This window comes from Astyanax mexicanus, chromosome 2, assembly GCF_023375975.1.
Source record: "Astyanax mexicanus isolate ESR-SI-001 chromosome 2, AstMex3_surface, whole genome shotgun sequence".
Taxonomy (NCBI): Eukaryota; Metazoa; Chordata; class Actinopteri; order Characiformes; family Acestrorhamphidae; genus Astyanax; species Astyanax mexicanus.
The window spans coordinates 18,293,560-18,313,604 of record NC_064409.1 but is presented as its reverse complement, the minus strand read 5'-3'; the positions used below and the strand labels follow the sequence as shown (position 1 = coordinate 18,313,604).

Genomic DNA, 20,045 nt, shown 5'->3' with positions numbered 1-20,045 from the left:
TCTAATGTGGGTTCCCTACATGAAACAGAAATTGAATCCCAATGACTATTCTAGTTTGGATAACTGTAATAGGGAATAGATAGAATAGAGATTTAGAAGAACTTTGGAAAACTGGAATACTATTACAGGGAACATACTGTACATAGTGACCATATTAATAAAGGGAAAACTGTTTTAATAAACTAAATGCTTACCAAATTTCTGTTCCATATTTTGGAAAATCCGGAATCATATTTGGAATACTGTTATGGTCAATAAACATAGTTCCATAATCAGTGTTCTTTTAATTATCTGTTCAGGAATACCATTTGGGATTTTACAATAGAGACTAGATATGGTTTCCTAATCACTTTTCCCAACTTTGGGAAGAGAAGACCACTATATAAAATACACAAATACAGGAAATATAGTACCCTTATTACCACAGGGAACACTGAAATAGGGAACAAGGTGTTGCAAAATTCAATCAGAAACACTATTTGGAATACTGTCATAGGGAACAGATTTGATTGTGTGTGTACTTTTCGTATGGTAAAAACAAAATGGTCATTTTATTACTAATTCCCAAACTGGAAAATCAGGAGTACTGTAGGCAATACAATCAGTTGGTCCCTGTACATAATGACCATATTAATACAGGGAAAACTGTTACAGTGAACTAAATGCTTATTCTGGAAAATCAGGAGTCCTATTTGAAATACTATTGAAGGGAATAAAGGTGCTTCCCTAATAACTGTTCCCTGCATTATATGTAATGAGCTGGTTACCAATAAGGTAACCAACTGCATCCAAAAGCATCCAACACAATTTCAGTCAGGCATAGGTCTTACGACAATGGTAAAGTGTAGTATATTATAGTATCTTGATAAAGTTTTCAAGGCAAGCTTTTTAGATGGCAGCATTATGTGGACGAGCACTGTCCTGTAGAAATTGAGCGTTTGGAGTATGTGTTTAGCAAAGGTAAAGCCACTGGTTGCAGGAACTTATTGAATGTAACTTTGGACTGTCAGTGTGCCACAAAGATTTATTTATGTCTGTTGATTTCTTCTGAATGCAGCTGTATTTATGATGTTGAGTGTACAAAGAGAACTTGGTTTGGTTAGCTTGGTTCGTTCATGTTCATACAAGCAGAAACATGTAAATATATAGCTCAAGATGGGCTGGGCTTAACATGTTGCATGCATGTGTGTGTGCACATATGAAGAATAGGCTACATATTATCATGCAGATAGATTAGCTCTTGCTGTTTTCTATATTGGGAAGTCACGCTGTGTGTGATGTGACACAAATAGAAGTCAATGGCGCTGCATGGGGCTGAATTGATTGGGTAGGAGTTTGTGTGTGTGTAGGTTTGTACGTGTGTGTGTGTGTGTGTGTGTTCACTTTGTCCTGGTTACTTGTGTCCGACCTGAAGTGTGTCAGCGACTACCCTCCACCGTCCCCATTAATTAAGTCCCCATAATCAGCCCTGGTCCCCCAAGGGAGAAACAGAAAAATAATTAAAATGATCAATGAGCAGAGACGGTGCGGGCCCTGGTCTTCATTCTCTCTCAGAAATAGACCACAGACCTTCCTTTATTAGGGGCTCTGAGCATCTTTTCTATCTGCCTGCTATTCTTCTCTCTGTTTTTCTTTTCCGTTCTGGTGCATGTCCTTGTCTTTGTGTTTTAGTTCATCTTCTCGTTTTTATTCAAATGCTTTTGCCATGTTGTTCCTCCTCCTCCTTCTCCTTAGGTTTTCTTGTTTGTTGCTTTCTTTGTTGCTAGGTAAGGTCTTAAAAGGATGTTTTAATGTATTTTCCGCACTATAAGGGGCACTTAAAATCCATTTTTGAAAAATGTTTTCAAAAATGGATAGTACACTTTATGTATGAATTTTACCAGTCAGATTGTTAAGGAACAGTAAAACCATTCCGCTGAAGTACAGCGTTGTAAAGTTTCAGTTTTTAAAGGAGTTTCAAGTTTCTCCAGCACTAAGTAGTAGTAGCATTAGCCACTAAACACTGCACTAGCTCTTTCGCTGTTCAGAGGTGAGTATATCGGACTGTAGCCTGCGCGTTTACTGTATTAAAACATGCTACGTAGGACAAACCGCTTGCTGATAGCACCCTGGCTTTCTGGAACTCTCAGGGTTCCTCAGTGTAGCCCTATTGGGTGGCATTTACTAACTCTAAGCTTATTGTAAATAGACAAAAGTGCTTTACACAGAAATCTGTGTAGATTATCAACATGGCGACATCCTTATTCCTTACTATTGTTGCTTAAAATGGTGTGCATAATAGTCCAGAAAATTTAGTGAGCTTCCTGTTAGATGAGTTCATAGCCTACCAAAAGAACCTGACAGCAAAATAAACATGATTGGCAGATTGATCAGTTTATTGTGAGCAAGGCCCAATCCTATTTCACCCCTCGTCCCCTACCACTTAGCCCTACCCATTTGTCTTGTGCATGCTTAGGGGTAGGTTGTCCTGATTCTTGCTAAGCTTAAACCAGTACTCATAAAATAATGAATAGTACTATAATACAAATATTTATCATCATCATTTGCATCATGTATTTATACAATCATCAAGGTGCATTTTTGCATTGTTAAAACACGTTAAAAAAACTCTAATTTTTATTACATTTTTAAAATTGATTCCAAATATTGTGGGAAAATCAAATCTTGGATTCAGAATCGTGAGCAGAGTGCATCGTTACATCCCTAAAGTCACTGCTCTCTCCATGAGAATCTGTGTTTACTAGGGATGCAACGGTACAGTGGGGCCACGGTTCGGTTTGTATCGCAGTTCTTGGGCCACGGTTTCGGTTCGGTTTCGATATATAGCAATATTATCTAGCTCCAACATGCAGTGTGCTTATATCCCTTTCTGGTTCAAATCAACAAGGTGCTCCTAGTCACACTTGCAGAGCTAATATTAAACAGAAAAAAGGAACAGATTAATTAAAATCACAACATTTCTTATAAAAAAAAAGAAACACTTATTATTACCCTTAATCAAAAACAGGCAAATTTAACACAGCCGACCGTGGCGCTGCCTCGTGCCGATCGCGGCACAGCCTCGGTCTGCTTCACTGCGGGTCTGTGCATTACAGAGAACGTTCGTTCGCTCTGTTAATGCGCACAACGAAATATCGCGGTTCTTCCGGGTGTATCGAACCAAACAGGCCGAACCGAACGGTTTGATAAAATACCGAGAACCATTGCATCCCTTGTGTTTACTTACCCACATTAAAAGCTAAGTGTAAACACACCCAAGATGCACTGTAATCAGATTACGATCAGATTAAATTAATCAAATCACAAAAACCTTGCAAGTGTTGGTCTGAGGCCAGGCATTTTTTAGAAGATGCTCTTTTTTTTTTTTTTTTTTAAATCAGCCTAATTATTATCACATGTATCCCTGAATAATCAGTTTGCTTCACTTCTCTTTGTGTGCTACTTAAAGTGGAGGAGAGGCAGTTGCAGAAGCTTTCTCATGATTTTGACCCCTTTAAAAAAGGCCAGAGCTGAGTGTGGAGAAATGTTCTGGTTCTTCTCCGTGCGGTTGGACATATGCAGGTGCCCTTGCGGCCCGGGCCTGTCTGTCGAGTGTCTAATTAAGTGGATTTCACGCCTGTGTGGTCACTTTGACAAGGAGGTGACGGAAGATGACTTCAGGGTAATTGCGCTGGACGGAACGTGTGGCTCTAAAGGCTGCTTTCGCTACTGTAAGAGAATGTGTGTGTGTGTGCTGTGTGTGTATGAGAGTATGTGTGTTTCCTAAACCCCTGCTATAGTTGGGAATGTTTTCATTGCTCTCATTTACCCTTGAAGGGTAGCACCGCCTCGGCTGTTTATTGGCGAAAGGCAACGCGGCCATTGATTTTCATTAAGTCCTTTGCGTGGCCGGCATGAAAGATGATCATAGGCTCTCCTGTGCGAAGCCTCCACACATCCAGCTGTTGAATGCCACACTTCTCGGGCCCCTCGTGGGGCCTGTGCTCTTTGAACAATACCGCCGGCTCTCCATCCGCCTCTCTGTTTGCTCATGCTGGCCTGTGTTTGCCTACATTTGCACAGAAGAGCAACTTTGTGCACTGCACTGCTTGCCTAGCTGGATTGAATCATTCATGCCCTCCCAGTACTGCTTATCGACTCTCCCTTTGTGTCTCTGTGTGTGTGTATGTGCCCATTTTTTGACTGGGGCTTTGTGCTGGGATAATATGTACACATGCAGATGAGCGGTGTTATCATATCCGCTGCTGCAGATCAGTACTGTTATCAGGGGACGAGATATCTGGGAAACATTGTGTTCTTCGAGTGCAGTTCAGCGAATACACTCAGTTTCTCCAACCATGGAGGAGATTAATTCACTTTTATTCACTTCTTTCATTCTGTTTCCAGGATCTAGCAATTGGAACTTACTTCAGGCTTCAGACAGAGGAATACATTCTCTTTTCAGAATGCACATGCAATGCTTTATACACTGCCTGGTTAAAAAAAAAAAATTAACTAAGCAAATGATCTGGGGTTTAAAGCTGCAGTTGGTCTGCAGGTCTAGGTTCAGCAACAGTGTGTGCTGAAAGAATGAGGTCAGCTGACTCCTTGAATATACTGAATATAGACCAGGTTATTCCATCAATGGATGGATTTTTTTCTTCCCTGATGACACGGACACATTCCAAGATGATAATGTCAGGATTCATGGTGCTGGAATTGTGAAAGAGTTCAGGGTTCAGGGAGCATGAGATCATCATTTTCATACATGGATTGTTCACCACAGAGTCCAGAACTTAACCTCATTGAGAATTTGTGCATCAGAAGCTTATTGAAATAATGCCTCAGCAAAGTGTGGAAGTAAAAAAAAAACTCTGGTTGAAATGCTAAAGCTAATTGTGAGTTATACATTTACCAAAAATAAAACATGCCTTGTTTAACCACTGTAGCAAGCTGTAGAAATATTAAGTAAGAGAAAACAGAAATAGAGCATGTAAACATGTAGTTAACTAAAACTGTGTAGCTTGATTAAAACTATGGATTGTTTTAAGAACAGTTGGTAAAGCTTTTACATTTAAGGTAGAATTTAAGGTGGTCGGCGCTCAGAGGGAGCACAATTGGCCCTGCTCCCTCCGGGTGGGTAGATGGCGCTCTCTCCCCATCACGCTTAAAGGTGGCGCCAGGCGGCACGAGGCGTCTGTGAGCTCGAAAAAAGGGGTGATTGACTTCACACGTGTCGGAGGAGGCATGTGCTTGTCCGCATCCTCCAAGAGTCGCAGGTGCCACCGGTGATGGGGACGCACAAAGGGGTGGGACAATTGGATATCCAAACTGGAAGAAAATGGGGGAAAATCTGAAATAAAATTATAAAAAAAAAAGGAAATGCTAAAGCTAAATGTGAGTGAGATATAAATTTACTAAAAATGAGACATGCCTTGTTTAACTACTCTATCAGGCTTTAGAAACATCAAGTGAGAGTAAAAAATAGAACTTGTAGCTGGTTGAGCTTCCACATTTACGGTGGAATTTAAGGTGGAAGTGAAAGCTGCAGTGAAATGCTAGGGATTACTTGTTTTGATTAAGATATACATTTGAATATGATTAAGATATAAAATTACAGAGAATGAGACTCATCTTGTTTAACTACTCTAGCAGGCTCTAAGAACATTAAATGAGAATAAAAATAGCATTAATTTACTACAAACTTACCATGAACCTCCTTCACCCATGGCTCCAGTGTGCATCAGGCTTAATGGTGCTTTACTGACATGGCTTTTGTTTGGTTTACTTCCCAACATTAGGGGTTAGCAGTTGTACTTACAGTATGTGTAGTATAACTTAGACCCAACTAAGTAGTGGGGTATTTTAACAATCGACTTTTGTTAATTTTTTGTGTTTGCTCTTGTAACAATGGAAAACTTACACCTTGCATGGCTTGAAATGCTCAAAAGGCATGTATTGAGTCTCTTAATTTATCATGGGTGTGTTTTGGGCGTAAAGTGAAATAAACCAATCAGCGTGTCACTTGCCATTCTCTTTAAGAGTCAGGTGTGTTCTTTGTCATTTTGATGTAAAAGTTGAGTTTTTGCACTGTTCTGTGTTGCCAAGATAGCAATGAACGTCTGACGGTTGACTGTTGTCAGGGTTATATTCAATCAGTGGCACACCTGTGTTTTCTATTGCCAAGATAGCGATACACCATTGATTTTAAGACCACCGTGCCCATCAGCGTAGATGTATTCACAAGCTCCTTTGCTATTTAAACAATGTGGGAACAAGACATGAAAATAGACTGTTGGCAAGGTGTAAGATAGCAGTGAGCATCACACCCTTCCTTGCGCAGAGTGTAAGATAGGGCTCCTAATGAAGTGTGAAGAACAATAAATAAATCATGAAAACAGTGTAGATGAGGGATGTACGTACACTCAATTGACGCTAATGCACATGCCTGTGGTGGAATGCTCTCTGTAATAGACCTAATCCGAGAGGATGTGATTAGTCTGTGTGTTTTTCCGAGCGTTTTACTGTAAAACTCTTAGTAGGAGATAATTTACTTTATCTGAGTGAATGAGGGACGTCCTGCAGCCAGAGCAGTTTATCTAACCCTGACCCAGTTTTCCTCCAAGGGCCGAAAATTCATCATTAATCCACACTTAAAGAGCGCGTGTATCCCCGCTGACTGCGCCTCTGTTCTGTTCTGCTGTTGCAGGCCGAGCCCGAAGGCTTCTCTCACTTCCACCTGTACGTGTGTGCTGCCTTCCTGGTGCGCTGGAGGAAGGAGATTTTGGAGGAGAAAGACTTCCAGGTGAGTTTCGCATTTTCCTGTGTGTGTGTGTGTGTGTGTGTGTGTCTCTGTGGTCCCTCAGCTGCAGTAAGTGTCCTCATTCGGGCCTCTCTATCCTCATTAACTGCGGGGGTCGTCGGGTCGTTGCGCTTGCATTAGCGTGATGACAATGGCAGCTGCTGTAAGGTGACATTGCACACAGCACTTAGGGTGGTCGTCCCCTCGTGCCTCCCTCACTCGTTCTGTCTCTCTCTCCCTCTTTACTGTCTCACTCTTTTTATCTGTCTGTCCATCTCTCTCTCTCTCGTTCTGTCTCTCTCTCTCTCTCTCTCTCTTTCTCTGTCGTTCTGTCTTTCTCTCTCTCTCTCTCTCTCTCACTGTCTCACTCTCTTTATTTGTCTGTCCATCTCTCGCTCTCTCTTTCTCTCTCTCACTCTCTCACTCTCTTTATCTGTCTGTCCATCTCTCTCTCTCTCTTTCTCTCTTTCTTTTGTTCTGTCTGTCTCTCTTCCTCTCTCACTGTCTCACTCTTTTTATCTGTCTTTCCATCTCTCTCTCATTCTGTCTCTTTCTCCCTCTCTCACTGTCTCACCCACTTTGTCTGTCCATCTCTCTGTTTCTCTCTATCTCTCTCTCGTTCTGTCTCTTTCTTCCTCTCTCACTGTCTTACTCACTTTGTATCTCTCTCTCTCTCTCTCTCTCTCTCTCTCTCTCTCAATGTCTCACTCTCTTTATCTGTTTGTCTGTCTCTCTCTCTCTTGTTTTACCAAATTGAAAACCTCTGGAATATAATCAAGATGAAGATGGATGATCTTCCATCAAACAAACTGCACCAGGAGTGGCATACATTCATCCAAAAGCAGTGTGTAATACTGGTGGAGGAGAACATGCCAAGATGCACGAAAACTGTGATTAAAAACCAGGGTTATTCCACCAGATATTGATTTCTGAACTCCTAAAACTTTATGAATATGAACTTGTTTTCTTTGCATTATTTGAGGTCTGAAAGTTTTGCATCTTTTTTGTTATTTCAGCCATTTCTCATTTTTTGCATATAAATGCTCTAAATGACAAATGTTTTTCGTAGTTTATAGAATAAAACCGCAATGGTAATTTTACTCAAACATATAATTATAAATATTATAAATTATAAATAGAGAAACTGAAATGGTCTCTTCTTTTTTTCCAAAGCTGAGTCCTAATTTCTCTTAATTGTATTATCTTTCTTCATGATCCTCTTTCTCTTATATCCTCTATTCACTTGATTTCTTTATTACACATTCTCACCAGAGAGCTCTTTAAATCAACAAATCCCCCCAAATTTAGCTTTATTAAAAACAAATAAATAAGTCATATGGGTGAGAATAAATCAGTTTAAGGTTTTTAATATGTGTATTTTTATTATATGTATTGCCAAGCCTTTAACTTTATTATTTTTTTTTAGCTCTTTAGTTTTTCTCGTTCTCTCAAATTCTGTATCCACTCTCTTTTATGTTTATTTTCTCCTCTCTCCTGCAGTGTTCTCAGCTTTTTTCTCTCTCTGCAAATTGAACGGAAACTTCTGCTTCTGTGTGTGTGTGTGTGTGTATATGTGTGTGTGCGCTTGCGGAGAGTTTGAATGCGTTTAGAGCCTGTGTGAGAGTGTGTAAATTGTTGAATATGCAGAGAGTCAGTGGAGCGTGGTATGTGGTGTGTTTGGGGGCAGAGTGTGCCCCCCTCCCTGTGTTGATTGATTGTGTTTACAGTGCCCACTGATTCAGTATGATCCTCTGCACCACCAGCAAACCAGCAGCCAGCCAGCAGCCTCTGCTTGGCATTCAGACAGCCACCCGCGAGTCAGGGGCCACACACATCCGTCTCTGCCCTCCTGTGCCATGTACCGCCGCGAGAGGGAGATTTCTCTTACCCCCTCTCTCTCTCTTTCTCTCTCTTTCACTTTCTCTCTCTCGTCTTTCTCGTCTTCTCATTCTATCGCTCATTTCATTTGCCATCTCACTGCTTACACCTTCTTCATTAATATAATGTATAGGTGGCTGCTATAAAGATATGTTTTGGTTGTCATGATAAATTGCATCCCAGTACACTTTTTAAAGTATTTGGATGACAATGACCTTTTGTAGACAATGACCTTTTGAAGAGTTTTTGTTAACAAAAACTATTGTGTAGTAAAGTGTAAAAAGCAGGGCTAAAGAACCAGAGCACTGTATTTTTTGCACTATAAGGCGCACTGGATTATAAGGCACATTTTAAGTGACACTAGTAAGGAACAGGGGTGTCCCCATGTTTCCCTTCTAATTCAGCAGGTCTCACCACTGGGTGGCGGTGGGGGGGTAGCCTAACCTTAAGCCTAAGTTAAGTAAAGCTAAGTCAAGTGAACAAAACTGTAATTCTTAAAAAAAAACTTAAAACACTTTCTTTTGAAGTCAAACAAACAAGTGATGGATGTAAATTTTACAGAGATTTCTCTACTGAAAACTGTGTATTTGGGTGTGTAAGGTGGTTCCTTTATGTACAGTAAGCTTAGATTCCCAAATTTCTCCAGCACTAAGGCTTAAGCATTAGCATTAGCGGCTAACCGCTAGCTTTTAGTGGCTAATGTCGCCCGACAGCACTACACTGAGGAACCCAGGGCGATATTAGCTAACAGTTTGTCCCACGGTAAACACGCAGACTACACTTCAATAATACTTGCCTTTAAACAGTGAAAGAGCTAACTAGCATGTAGCAGGTAATGTTAATGCTGCTCCAGCAGTGCTACACAGGCATAGCAGCAGTCTACAGGCTGATAATACTCGCCTTTAAACTGTGGAAGAGCAATCTAGCATTTAGCACGGTTAGCAGATAATGCTAATGCTGCTCCAGCAGTGCTAAAGCACATTGTGGATTTTTGGAAAAATTAACCTATTAACATGCCTTGACCCGTATATGGGCTACAGTAGTAGGTGATACAAAAGATACTCTTCTTCTCTGCAGTAAAATAACTTGTTTACACTTTGAAAATGTGATGGATTTGAAATCTTCTACAGGACTCTTGGAGAAGCTGCCTGTTTTTTCTCTATACTTAACTTAAAAAAATTACATTAGTAACAGGAATTAACCCAAATTCTGCATGTTTGGTAAATAGACTAGACAAACATAACGAAACGAAACGTTTGGAGGCCATGAACTGGTTTGATTTATATTCAGGAAGAATATTGATAAGGGCTGCAACAAAGGATTTTTGGTAGTCGACTAATCTGACGAATATTTAGTCGATTAGTCAGCGATTATTTCTGCCATGTTCTCTAGCTCTAAAAACAATAAAAACAGCTAAACATGATATTTAAAAGGTATTTAAATGTCTGGATATTGTTTAAACGTGAAAAGTTCTGATATTTAGTGAGTAAATATGTAATCTGTTGTTTGGGCACTTTTGGAGACACAGACTGAGTTGAATTTAAACTGTTTGAGTGAGGCATTTATCCATCTCACATTGCACTTCTGTCCCCAGCACTTGGTGTAATGCAGGACTCTTACAAATTAACGATTAATCGACAATGAATTTTGTAGTCGTCATATTTGAATAATCAACATTATCGATTATATCGACTAATCGTTGCAGCCCTAATATTGATTTAAAAATTAAGTTCAGGAAAGAGGTAGTTTTATGATTTTATTCATTATATTTTTACAGTTGTAGATTTACTTGACTGTTTTTCTATACTTTCTATTACAATTACAGTTAGGTTTTTTAAGTAACGTTCCTTATCAAACATGAGTGCTTATTATGTAATGCTTGAATATAATTCCTCAAGATTTAGGGGTGTAATGTCAGGCAGAAAATTGACAAAAAGCCTGGGCTGTTAAGGGGTTGAAGGATTCTTTTTCTTCTTCTTCTTCTCCTCCTTTTTTTCTACTTCTTCTTCTTTGTATTCTTTGTATTCTTATTGTTTACAACTTTGCAGTTTCACATATTTACAAGAAATGCTTTGCCATTCTCCAGTGGCCCATTGTGTAAAAATGTAACTTTTCTGAACTAGTCCTAGGATTTTTTACTGATCATGTTAAAACTCGTTATAAACTGGGCTTGTTATAATCAGAAGACCCTGTAGCTAAATAATTATTGAAAAAATATTTTTCACTTTATGACAATTTGTTATAGATAAGTCCAGGTAGAGTTTTTCTAAACATAGACTTATCTACACCCAGATTTAAAGACATCTATGGACACCATGGTGTTGAATAAAAAAATGAGCCAGATCTGCCCTTAGTAGCCTCTACCATGCCTGGAACTTACATACTTTGAACATATGCAGCATATGCCTCAATTTCTTTTAGAGCTAATCACAGTTATGATTTTTTTTTAGTAAGGTTCCATATCAAACATGAAAGCTCATGATGTTATGCTTGAATATCAGAGTGTAATATCAGGCAGAAAATTGACAAAAATGCTGGGCTGTTAAGGGGTTGAAGGATTTTATAGTGGGGAAAAAATATGGTAGTAAATAATTTAGAATACTTATACTGAAAAGTAGAATATTGCCATTAACAAAACCAGATCACAGATGCTCCTGATTGTTTTATATGGCATTTTTAAGGTCATTTTAGAGTTTAATCAAATGTAAATATTGTGTGGAATAGTGTAGAATAGTATTTTATTCTATTCTACACTAAATCTTTAATACAGTATGTAGTAAGCTCTCCACTCGTCAGACCTGCATCCTTGTGGACAGTGAGAAGTGAGTGATGTAACGGCTCAGGCTGAAGAAGGAGTGTGTCTGGGTTAACAGGACTGGGCCGTACTTCATCAAGATTCACTCAAACACACCCCGGCCTCGTGGACTCAGCCTGTTGTAATGGATTGTTAGTGGGGTGTTTCTGAAAGTTCTCTGAAAACACTTTCAGGGATGGCTATAAATCTCTGAACACGGTCTGGATAAGGTAATGCCTGGGCTTTGGCTGGAAACGCCTGTGAATTAGATTCCTTTCTGCGATAATAATTATGGGTTGCAGAGACACAGAGAGACTGTAAAACAGACCTGAGAATTGCGGGAAGATGAGAAATGCGACGCGGCTGCTGTCCGAGGGTGTGGATTGGATGGAGCGTGATTCATCTGCTCTGTATCCAGTGTATCAGGAGTGTGATTATATAGCTGTTCTTTAGGGAGGCTGGCTGGACGTCTGTCATCAGTAGATGCTGTGAATAGATTTATTTCTACCACCTGCATGTTAAAGGGTTAATGAGTTAGCATTAGAGATTGACTGATATATCAGTTGAATCCTAATGTAGATCAGTGTTGAGGTCCCAGTGGTGATGCATGGATATTTAGTAAGAGTTAAAAAAAATAATAATCAGTTACTTTTAAAAGGTTAAGATCTCTGGAAAACATGATTTTAAATCACAAAAAAATCTGCTAAAATCCAAAGATAGCATTCGGCTGACTAATATGAGTTAGTTCCCATAAAAAAGTGCCATAAACATGTGAATAAATGCATAGTTAGAGGGTTTTTTTGCACTCGAAGCACATGTCATGCCAAAGGTCATGGGACACCATTTTAATTGATTGTTAAAAGTTGCATCGGGTGAAGCTTTAGAATCCCCACTGTGAGTTATAGTTGGAGAATGGCCTGATAGAAAATTCTTTTCTGAAAATATAAATGGATATTTAACCTTTCTCCATCCTCAGTATTACATGTCTACCAGGAATACCTTTTCTTCTCCCTTTTTCTTCTTTGTATTCTTATTTTTATTCTTTACAACTTTGCTATTACACATTTTTACCAGTAATGCTTTGCTTTTCTCCAGTGGCCCGTTGTGTAGAAATTGAACTTTTCTGAACTAGTCCTAGGATTTTGTTTTTACCAATCATGTTAAAACTTGTAAAAACCTGGTATTGTTATAATCGCAAGGTAAATAATTTTTGAAAAAACATTTTTCACTTTTTGACAATTTGTTATAGATTTTTTTTTAATCGTGAACTTGCGAAAGATCAGGAACCTTTTTTCCTATCTACACACAGATTTACTGACATATATCTATAGACAGTATGATGTTGAGTGCAAAAATTGAGCCAGATCGGCTCTTAGTAGTCTCTACAATGCCTGGAAATATACTTTAAACATATGCAGCATATGCCTCAATTTTTAAAGCTAAATAGACAGAAGTCAGGAACCTTTTGCCCTATCAACACACTGATTTAAAGACATATATCTACGGACGGCATGGTGTTGAATGAAAAGAGAAATGAGTCAGATCAACCCTTAGTAGCCTGTACAATGCCTGGAAACATACTTTGAACATATGCAGCATATGCCTCAATATTTAGAGCTAACTTTCGGTCCTATCAACACTGTAACACTAACACTAACTACACCCATATCTATGGACTGTACAGTGTTGAATATGGCACAATAAGTTGTGCATTACTCACTGGCCCATGTTGTAAGAGATCTATTTATTAATATAATTGGAATTTTAGCTCTAAAGGATAGGATCTTAAAAAAAAAACAAAAAAAAAAAACAATGTCCTGTTTTTTATCCATCCACCTGCTTTTCGCTTGGTTCTCTTCAGTCAGGCCTTCCTCAAATCTTACAATTCATATTCTGTAATCATATGTAGCATAGACTCCTAGTGCTTGCATTTTATATTCATAATCAGGGAAGGGAAATCAAAATGCTTGTTTTTCTTACGCAACATTTTTATGCATGTGTTTTCCTTTCTGAATATATTATTATTATTATTATTATTACAGTAGTCTGTATTTAGTTAATTCATTCTCTCTTTATGAGCCCTGCTTGTTCCAGTCCATGTACCGGCTTCTATTCTTGGCAGGAGGGCGGCTAATAAGTCTGACCCAATTAATAAAAGAGAAGGGCAGAGCACTGTGAGCTGTTCATATAACACACACACACACACACACACACACGCACACACACACACGCACGCGCGCGCTTACCTATGCTCAGCCTGCCAGCATCACTCGGCATCTCCCTGTGCTCTCTCTCTGTGGTGACCTTTCCTGAGGGAGTGTCCCTCCACTCTGGCGGCGCCGGGTCAGTGCACAGTACTTTAGTGTGGACTTCCTCCCATCCTGCAGGCCTGTGTCTGTCCGCTCCGCCCGCTCCAGCCAGCCTAATTAAAGAAGCCGCTCCGCTGATCAATATTCCACCTTCAGAGTCGTGAGCGCACCTGTGAAATGACCAGGCGGGACAAAAGGGACGGAGGAGACCAGAAAAAGAAAGCAAAGCAAGAAAAGAAGTGCCAGATAGCCAGATAATGACTGCTGCGCTTTTGGAACATCATTAAGGCGTTCTAAAGCAACCACATCTATTCTTTTGTATTATTAATTTACAGAGAAGAAGTAGAATATGCTGGTACCGCTTTCTATGAACGTCGTATGGACTGTATGAACACATTTATAACACACCATAATGCCTATATATATGACTATAAATTAGTGGTGTCAGTCGATTAAAAAAAATTAAATTCAGCAGGCTAAGCGCTGCCTCTATGATCAGGAGATCATAGGCCGGTTCGAATCCTGTTTATGTAACTTGCCATCAGCTGCTGGAGCCCAGAGAGAGCACAATTGGCCTAGCTCTCTCTCTGGGTGGGTACAGCAGATGGCGCTCTCTCTCCCCACATCACTCCAAAGGGTGATGTCACTCAGCACAAGGCTGATGTCTGTGAGCTGATGTATCTGAACCGGCTGGCTGCGCTTTCCTCCAAGTGCGCTGTGATGCTAATCGGCAATGCTGCAGTTCAAAAATAGGCGGTGGCTGACTTCACATGTATCAGAGGAGGCATGTGCTAGTCTTCACTCTCCTGGTGTTGGGGAATCACTAGTGATAGGGGGAGTCCTAATGAGTGGGTTGGGTAATTGGCCGTGTAAGTTGAGGAGAAAATGAGAAAAAAATATATACAGGGTTTGTATGGTCATGAAAAACCTGAAAAAAATTATGGAATTTGAAAATGGAAATTCCCAAACCTGGATAAGTTTTGGAACGTTTTGGAAAAGTCATGGAAATTTGATCTACAAAAGTTTGTGTTTCCGTTTATCGACAAAGAAAATGTATTTTGCGTTTGTTCAGTAATTTAGACCGACACAATGCAGCTATCAGGATCTGATACACATTTTATTGCTAAAGATCATGTCAACATTTTAGGCACAGAACACTGAAATTTTGAAACTGCGCTTTCAAACACAGTACTGAACGCAGTGAACGCTGCACATACCTCGCTCTTAGTGTGTAAACAGCATGGAGCAGCAGAGACAGCGTTTCTTCATAGCAGTATATTGTTTGACTAATATCAGCAGTTTAGTTCAATTAAAAATAAGTATATTTGATAGCTGGGTCGGATCGAGACTAAATTACAGCAAAAGTTGCGGTCAAATTTGGTGGCATAATTAATTTGCGATAAAATAAAAAAAATCCAAACTCTCATTTTTTTATAAGTAACGTTGTTTGCAGTGCTATTATGATGACTAATCTTTGCAGCATTAGTAGTAGGATTGCTAGAACTTTGACAGCAGAAATCTTTCAGAAAGATTGATCAGCCTTAGGAGTGATGGTGCACTGTTTTACTATGCAGCAATACCTGCAATAATATGACCTTCACTGAAAAATCATCAGAAAATATGTCTAAACACTAATGTTCAAGGTAGTTCAAATAGAACTTTTTGGACAGAATCATTAAATAATTTCTTAAAAAGAATATTTCTCTAAAAATATTCTCAATATCATTATTTTAATAGATGGAAATCTAAACATATTTTAAAGCAAGGGTTGTTGGTGCTTCTTCAGTTCCAGTCCAGCGAGCCCAGTCTAAGCGGAAGCAGCATCACCGGTACACCGGAGCGGAGAGACGCCACGCTTTCGGGTCTCATCTGTGAGCCGCCTGCCGCCGGCCCCCACGGACCGCTAGTGCAGGCCACACACAGCCAAATGTCAAAGCCTGCTGGCATTTAGCGAGGGCAATATGCAGCAAATGAGCTCTCATTAGGGGTTTGTTTATCACATAACGAGGAAGCCTTTAGAGGAGCTAATGAAACAGACCCAGAACCTTTCCCTCCCCTTTCCGCCTCTGATTACCTATTCATTTGCTTTTCTGCTGTTTTTATTTATTTATTTGTTTAGTTGAGAATGTGTTACAAAACAAAACAAAAAAAACTTGCACATGTACACTACTGGTCAAAAGTTATTTATTATTATTAGTTTATTTATGCCATTTAAGCTCTTCGGGTTCAGTCAATAATCAGAAATGGTACAAAATACAGTGTACAAAATTGTGCAGGGCCTTTAAGAAAAACAAAAAACTGAAAAAAAGAGTAATTTATTTGTAAATATATATTGTAAACAGAAAAAAATTAGATTGTTTAAAAAAGAGGGGCTGATTTTTAGCAAACTATTAATTGATTAATTTATTAATAGCTTACAACTGGTAAGCAGCAATGGAAATAAACTAAGCTTTGGAAATGGATTTAAAAAAAATAATTTCACAAAGCCTTTGTCTGTAATAAAGCAGTGCTGAAACAAGTCATGTTACTGCACTCTCTACTACAGCATTTACACTGTCATTTATAGCATTTATTTGCAGAAAATGAGAAATAGCTAAAAAAAAAAAAAAGCAAATAATGCAACAAGTTCATATTCATAAAGAGTCATAATGAGTTCAGAAATCAATATTTGGTGGAATAACTCTGGTTCTTAATCACAGTTTTCATGCATCTTGGCATGTTCTCCTCCACCAGTCTTACACGCTGCTTTTGGATAACTTTATGCCACTACTGGTGCAAAAATTCAAGCAGTTCAGCTTGGTTTGATGGATTGTGATCATCCATCTTCCTCTTTCTTATATTCCAGAGGTTTTTCAAATAGGTAAAATCAAAGAAACTCGTTTTTTTCAAAGCTGTATATGTTGCTATGCTTTAACTGTGTATTAACACAATTCTTGCTTTTAAACGGATTTTGCGATACAAATTATTTGGTTACAATTCAAAAGAGAAATAATACAAAGAAAACTGAAGAGGAATATACAAGAGATCATTAAAATAGTTGCTCCATAACAGGAGTAAAAAGTAGAAATTGTGCAAAATGGATGATGGAGAAAGGAAATATCAACACATCGCAGTGATCTACAGGGGTTGCAAAATTAAACTGAAACACCTGTCATTTTAGTGTGGGAGGTTTCATGGCTAAATTGGAGCAGCCTGATGGTCAGTCTTCATTAATTGCACATTGCACCAGTAAGAGCAGAGTGTAGAGGTTCAATCAGCAGGGTAAGAGCATAGTTTTGCTCAAAATATTGCAATGCACACAACATTATGGGTGACATACCAGAGTTCAAAAGAGGACAAACTGTTGGTGCACGTCTTGCTGGCACATCTGTGACCAAAACAGCAAGTTTTTGTGATGAATCAAGAGTCACGGTATCCAGGGTAATGTCAGCATACCACCAAGAAGGATGAACCACATCCAACAGGATTAACTGTGGACGCTGTAAGAGGAAGCTGTCTGAAAGGGATGTTCGGGTGCTAACCCGGATTGTATCCAAAAAACATAAAACCACGGCTGCCCAAATCACGACAGAATTCAGTGTTATTGTGGTCTAAAACCAGGTTTCAGTTTCACTGTCCAACCCCTGTACTTCAATGAGAAGATTGAAGAAATTCACAACCTATGCATGTGTTCGCAATCTCTTGTAAGCTAACTCTACAGACTGCCATCCCATGACTTTTGGTCCCAAAAGCTGTGAAGGTCAACAGAATGAATAGTTTCTGAGCTGTGAACATTATAGAGTTTCTACGTTGGTGGGGTTTGGTTTATGAGGTTTATGACAGTTTGTGAGGTGATGCAACGCGTCAGTTGTGGTTGCAGGTTTCGTGGGTCACGTTTCTGCCACAGGTCGCGTGTCGCACAGCGGACTCAGGCGGTGAAGGCCTCACCTGACCATATGGACTCTCTGCGTCAAGCGGCTTTCTTTTACCCGTCACCTCTCGCCACCCAGGCGTCCACACATCGCAGAGACCACCTGACATGCCATATGCCGCCTGCCCCTTCACCCGCCCCTGCTGCTACAGGTCCCCCCACCTCCAAACCAATTACCCCGGCCTCTCACCTCTCCACCACGGCCCTCATCTGCTGCGGCGGGCAGGTTCTCCCGTACGCACAGGCAGAGCGCTGGGTCACGGCTGTGTCCTGGAGCTTTTAATGTAGTGACATATCCTAAGCGGGGCTTTCTTTGGACAGGTGGTCCTGAAGCGTGAGGCGAGGATAACGCGTTTATGTGTGGACAAACGAGGGAGCGAGAGAGGGAGAGAAATCAATCTCCCACTTTACACTTTTAATGGGCTGATTTAATTGAAGTTTACGGCAGAACGGGAGCGCTAATGTGTGTGTGTGTGTGTGTGTGTTTATACGTTGTAAGGGCTCAAAACCAACACACGAGCCCTGACTAACACACTGAAAACACAATATCCCAATCACCCAAGTCTCTTCTTCCTGTTTATCCTCTTCATCTTCTTCATTTTCTCACCCTTTCCTTAGTTCCTTTTCTTCATCTTCCTCCTTTTGTTTCTCCCCTTCTTCCTCCTGTTAATCCTTTCTTCTCACTCTCTTTTTTCTTCCTGTTCTTCATCTTTCTCTCCATTTTCCTCTTTTGCATCTTCTTTTTTCTTGTTCTTCTTCCTCTCCTATATCTGCTTTTCCATGTTCTTCTTTATGTTCTCTTCCTGATCTTTGTCTTCCTTTTCCTTTCTGTTCTGCATCTTCTTCCTGTTCATCCACTTCCTGTTCATCTTCATCCTCTCCTTTCTCCTCTTTTTCCTCCACTTCTTCCTCTGTTTTTTATCTTCCTCTCATTTTTCTTCTTCTGCATCTTCTTTTTCCTGTTCTTCATCTTCCTTTCTCTTCTTCTTCATGTTCTTCCGAATATGTCTTTCTTTCCTTTAGGTTCTGCATCTTCTTCCTATTTACTTTCTTCCTGTTTATCTTCCTCTCCTTTTTTGTCTCTTCATCCTCCTCTTCTTCCTGTTCTTCTTCCTTTACTTCTTCTTCATCTTCTTCCTCTCTTGTCTCTTCTTCTTTATCTTTTTCTTCCTGGACATTCTTCTTCCTCTTCTTCTTTTTCCTTTACTTCTTCTTCTTCTTCTTCTTCTTTTTCTTCTTCTTCCTTATCTTTTTCTTCCTGGTCATTCTTCTTCTTCTTCTTCTTCTTCCTTTACTTCTTCTTCTTCTTTTTCTTCTTCCTTTACTTCTTTTTTTTCTTCCTCTCTTTTCTCTTCTTCTTCATCTTTGTGCTGTCCACTGTGAGTGGTAGGCAGTGCTCTTTATCTCGTATCGTCTGTGGATGGAGAAATACTAAATGCCTACACGACTTCAGAAATGAAATGTACCATCTATCATCAATCACCCATCATTCACATCGCCTTGCCATGAGCACACTGACCAGTGTTTGATGAACCTCACTCTGGAACCTCAGATTCCACGAGATTCTTAATTATTCTGACATTACATAAAAGCATGTAGATCATGTGTGTGTGATCATTCAGTGTTATTGTGGTCTAAAACCAGGTTTCAGTTTCACTGTCCAACCCCTGTACTTCAATGAGAAGATTGAAGAAATTCACAACCTATGCATGTGTTCGCAATCTCTTGTAAGCTAACTCTACAGACTGCCATCCCATGACTTTTGGTCCCAAAAGCTGTGAAGGTCAACAGAATGAATAGTTTCTGAGCTGTGAACATTATAGAGTTTCTACGTTGGTGGGGTTTGGTTTATGAGGTTTATGACAGTTTGTGAGGTGATGCAACGCGTCAGTTGTGGTTGCAGGTTTCGTGGGTCACGTTTCTGCCACAGGTCGCGTGTCGCACAGCGGACTCAGGCGGTGAAGGCCTCACCTGACCATATGGACTCTCCCCTTCTTCCTCCTGTTAATCCTTTCTTCTCACTCTCTTTTTTCTTCCTGTTCTTCATCTTTCTCTCCATTTTCCTCTTTTGCATCTTCTTTTTTCTTGTTCTTCTTCCTCTCCTATATCTGCTTTTCCATGTTCTTCTTTATGTTCTCTTCCTGATCTTTGTCTTCCTTTTCATTTCTGTTCTGCATCTTCTTCCTGTTCATCCACTTCCTGTTCATCTTCATCCTCTCCTTTCTCCTCTTTTTCCTCCACTTCTTCCTCTGTTTTTTATCTTCCTCTCATTTTTCTTCTTCTGCATCTTCTTTTTCCTCTTCTTCATCTTCCTTTCTCTTCTTCTTCATGTTCTTCCGAATATGTCTTTCTTTCCTTTAGGTTCTGCATCTT

At 39.7% G+C, this 20,045-nt stretch overlaps 1 protein-coding gene across 3 annotated transcripts in view; it reads left to right on the top strand.

Moving 5' to 3' along the window:
• tbc1d22a (TBC1 domain family, member 22a) overlaps window positions 1–20,045 on the top strand; it is a 261,181-nt gene that overhangs the window by 217,185 nt on the left and 23,951 nt on the right. For all 3 annotated transcript variants that reach the window (XM_049473643.1, XM_049473641.1, XM_049473642.1), the window contains one exon: window positions 6,689–6,784. In XM_049473643.1, the coding sequence (XP_049329600.1) occupies window positions 6,689–6,784 (96 nt within the window). The remainder of the gene's footprint in view (window positions 1–6,688; window positions 6,785–20,045) is intronic.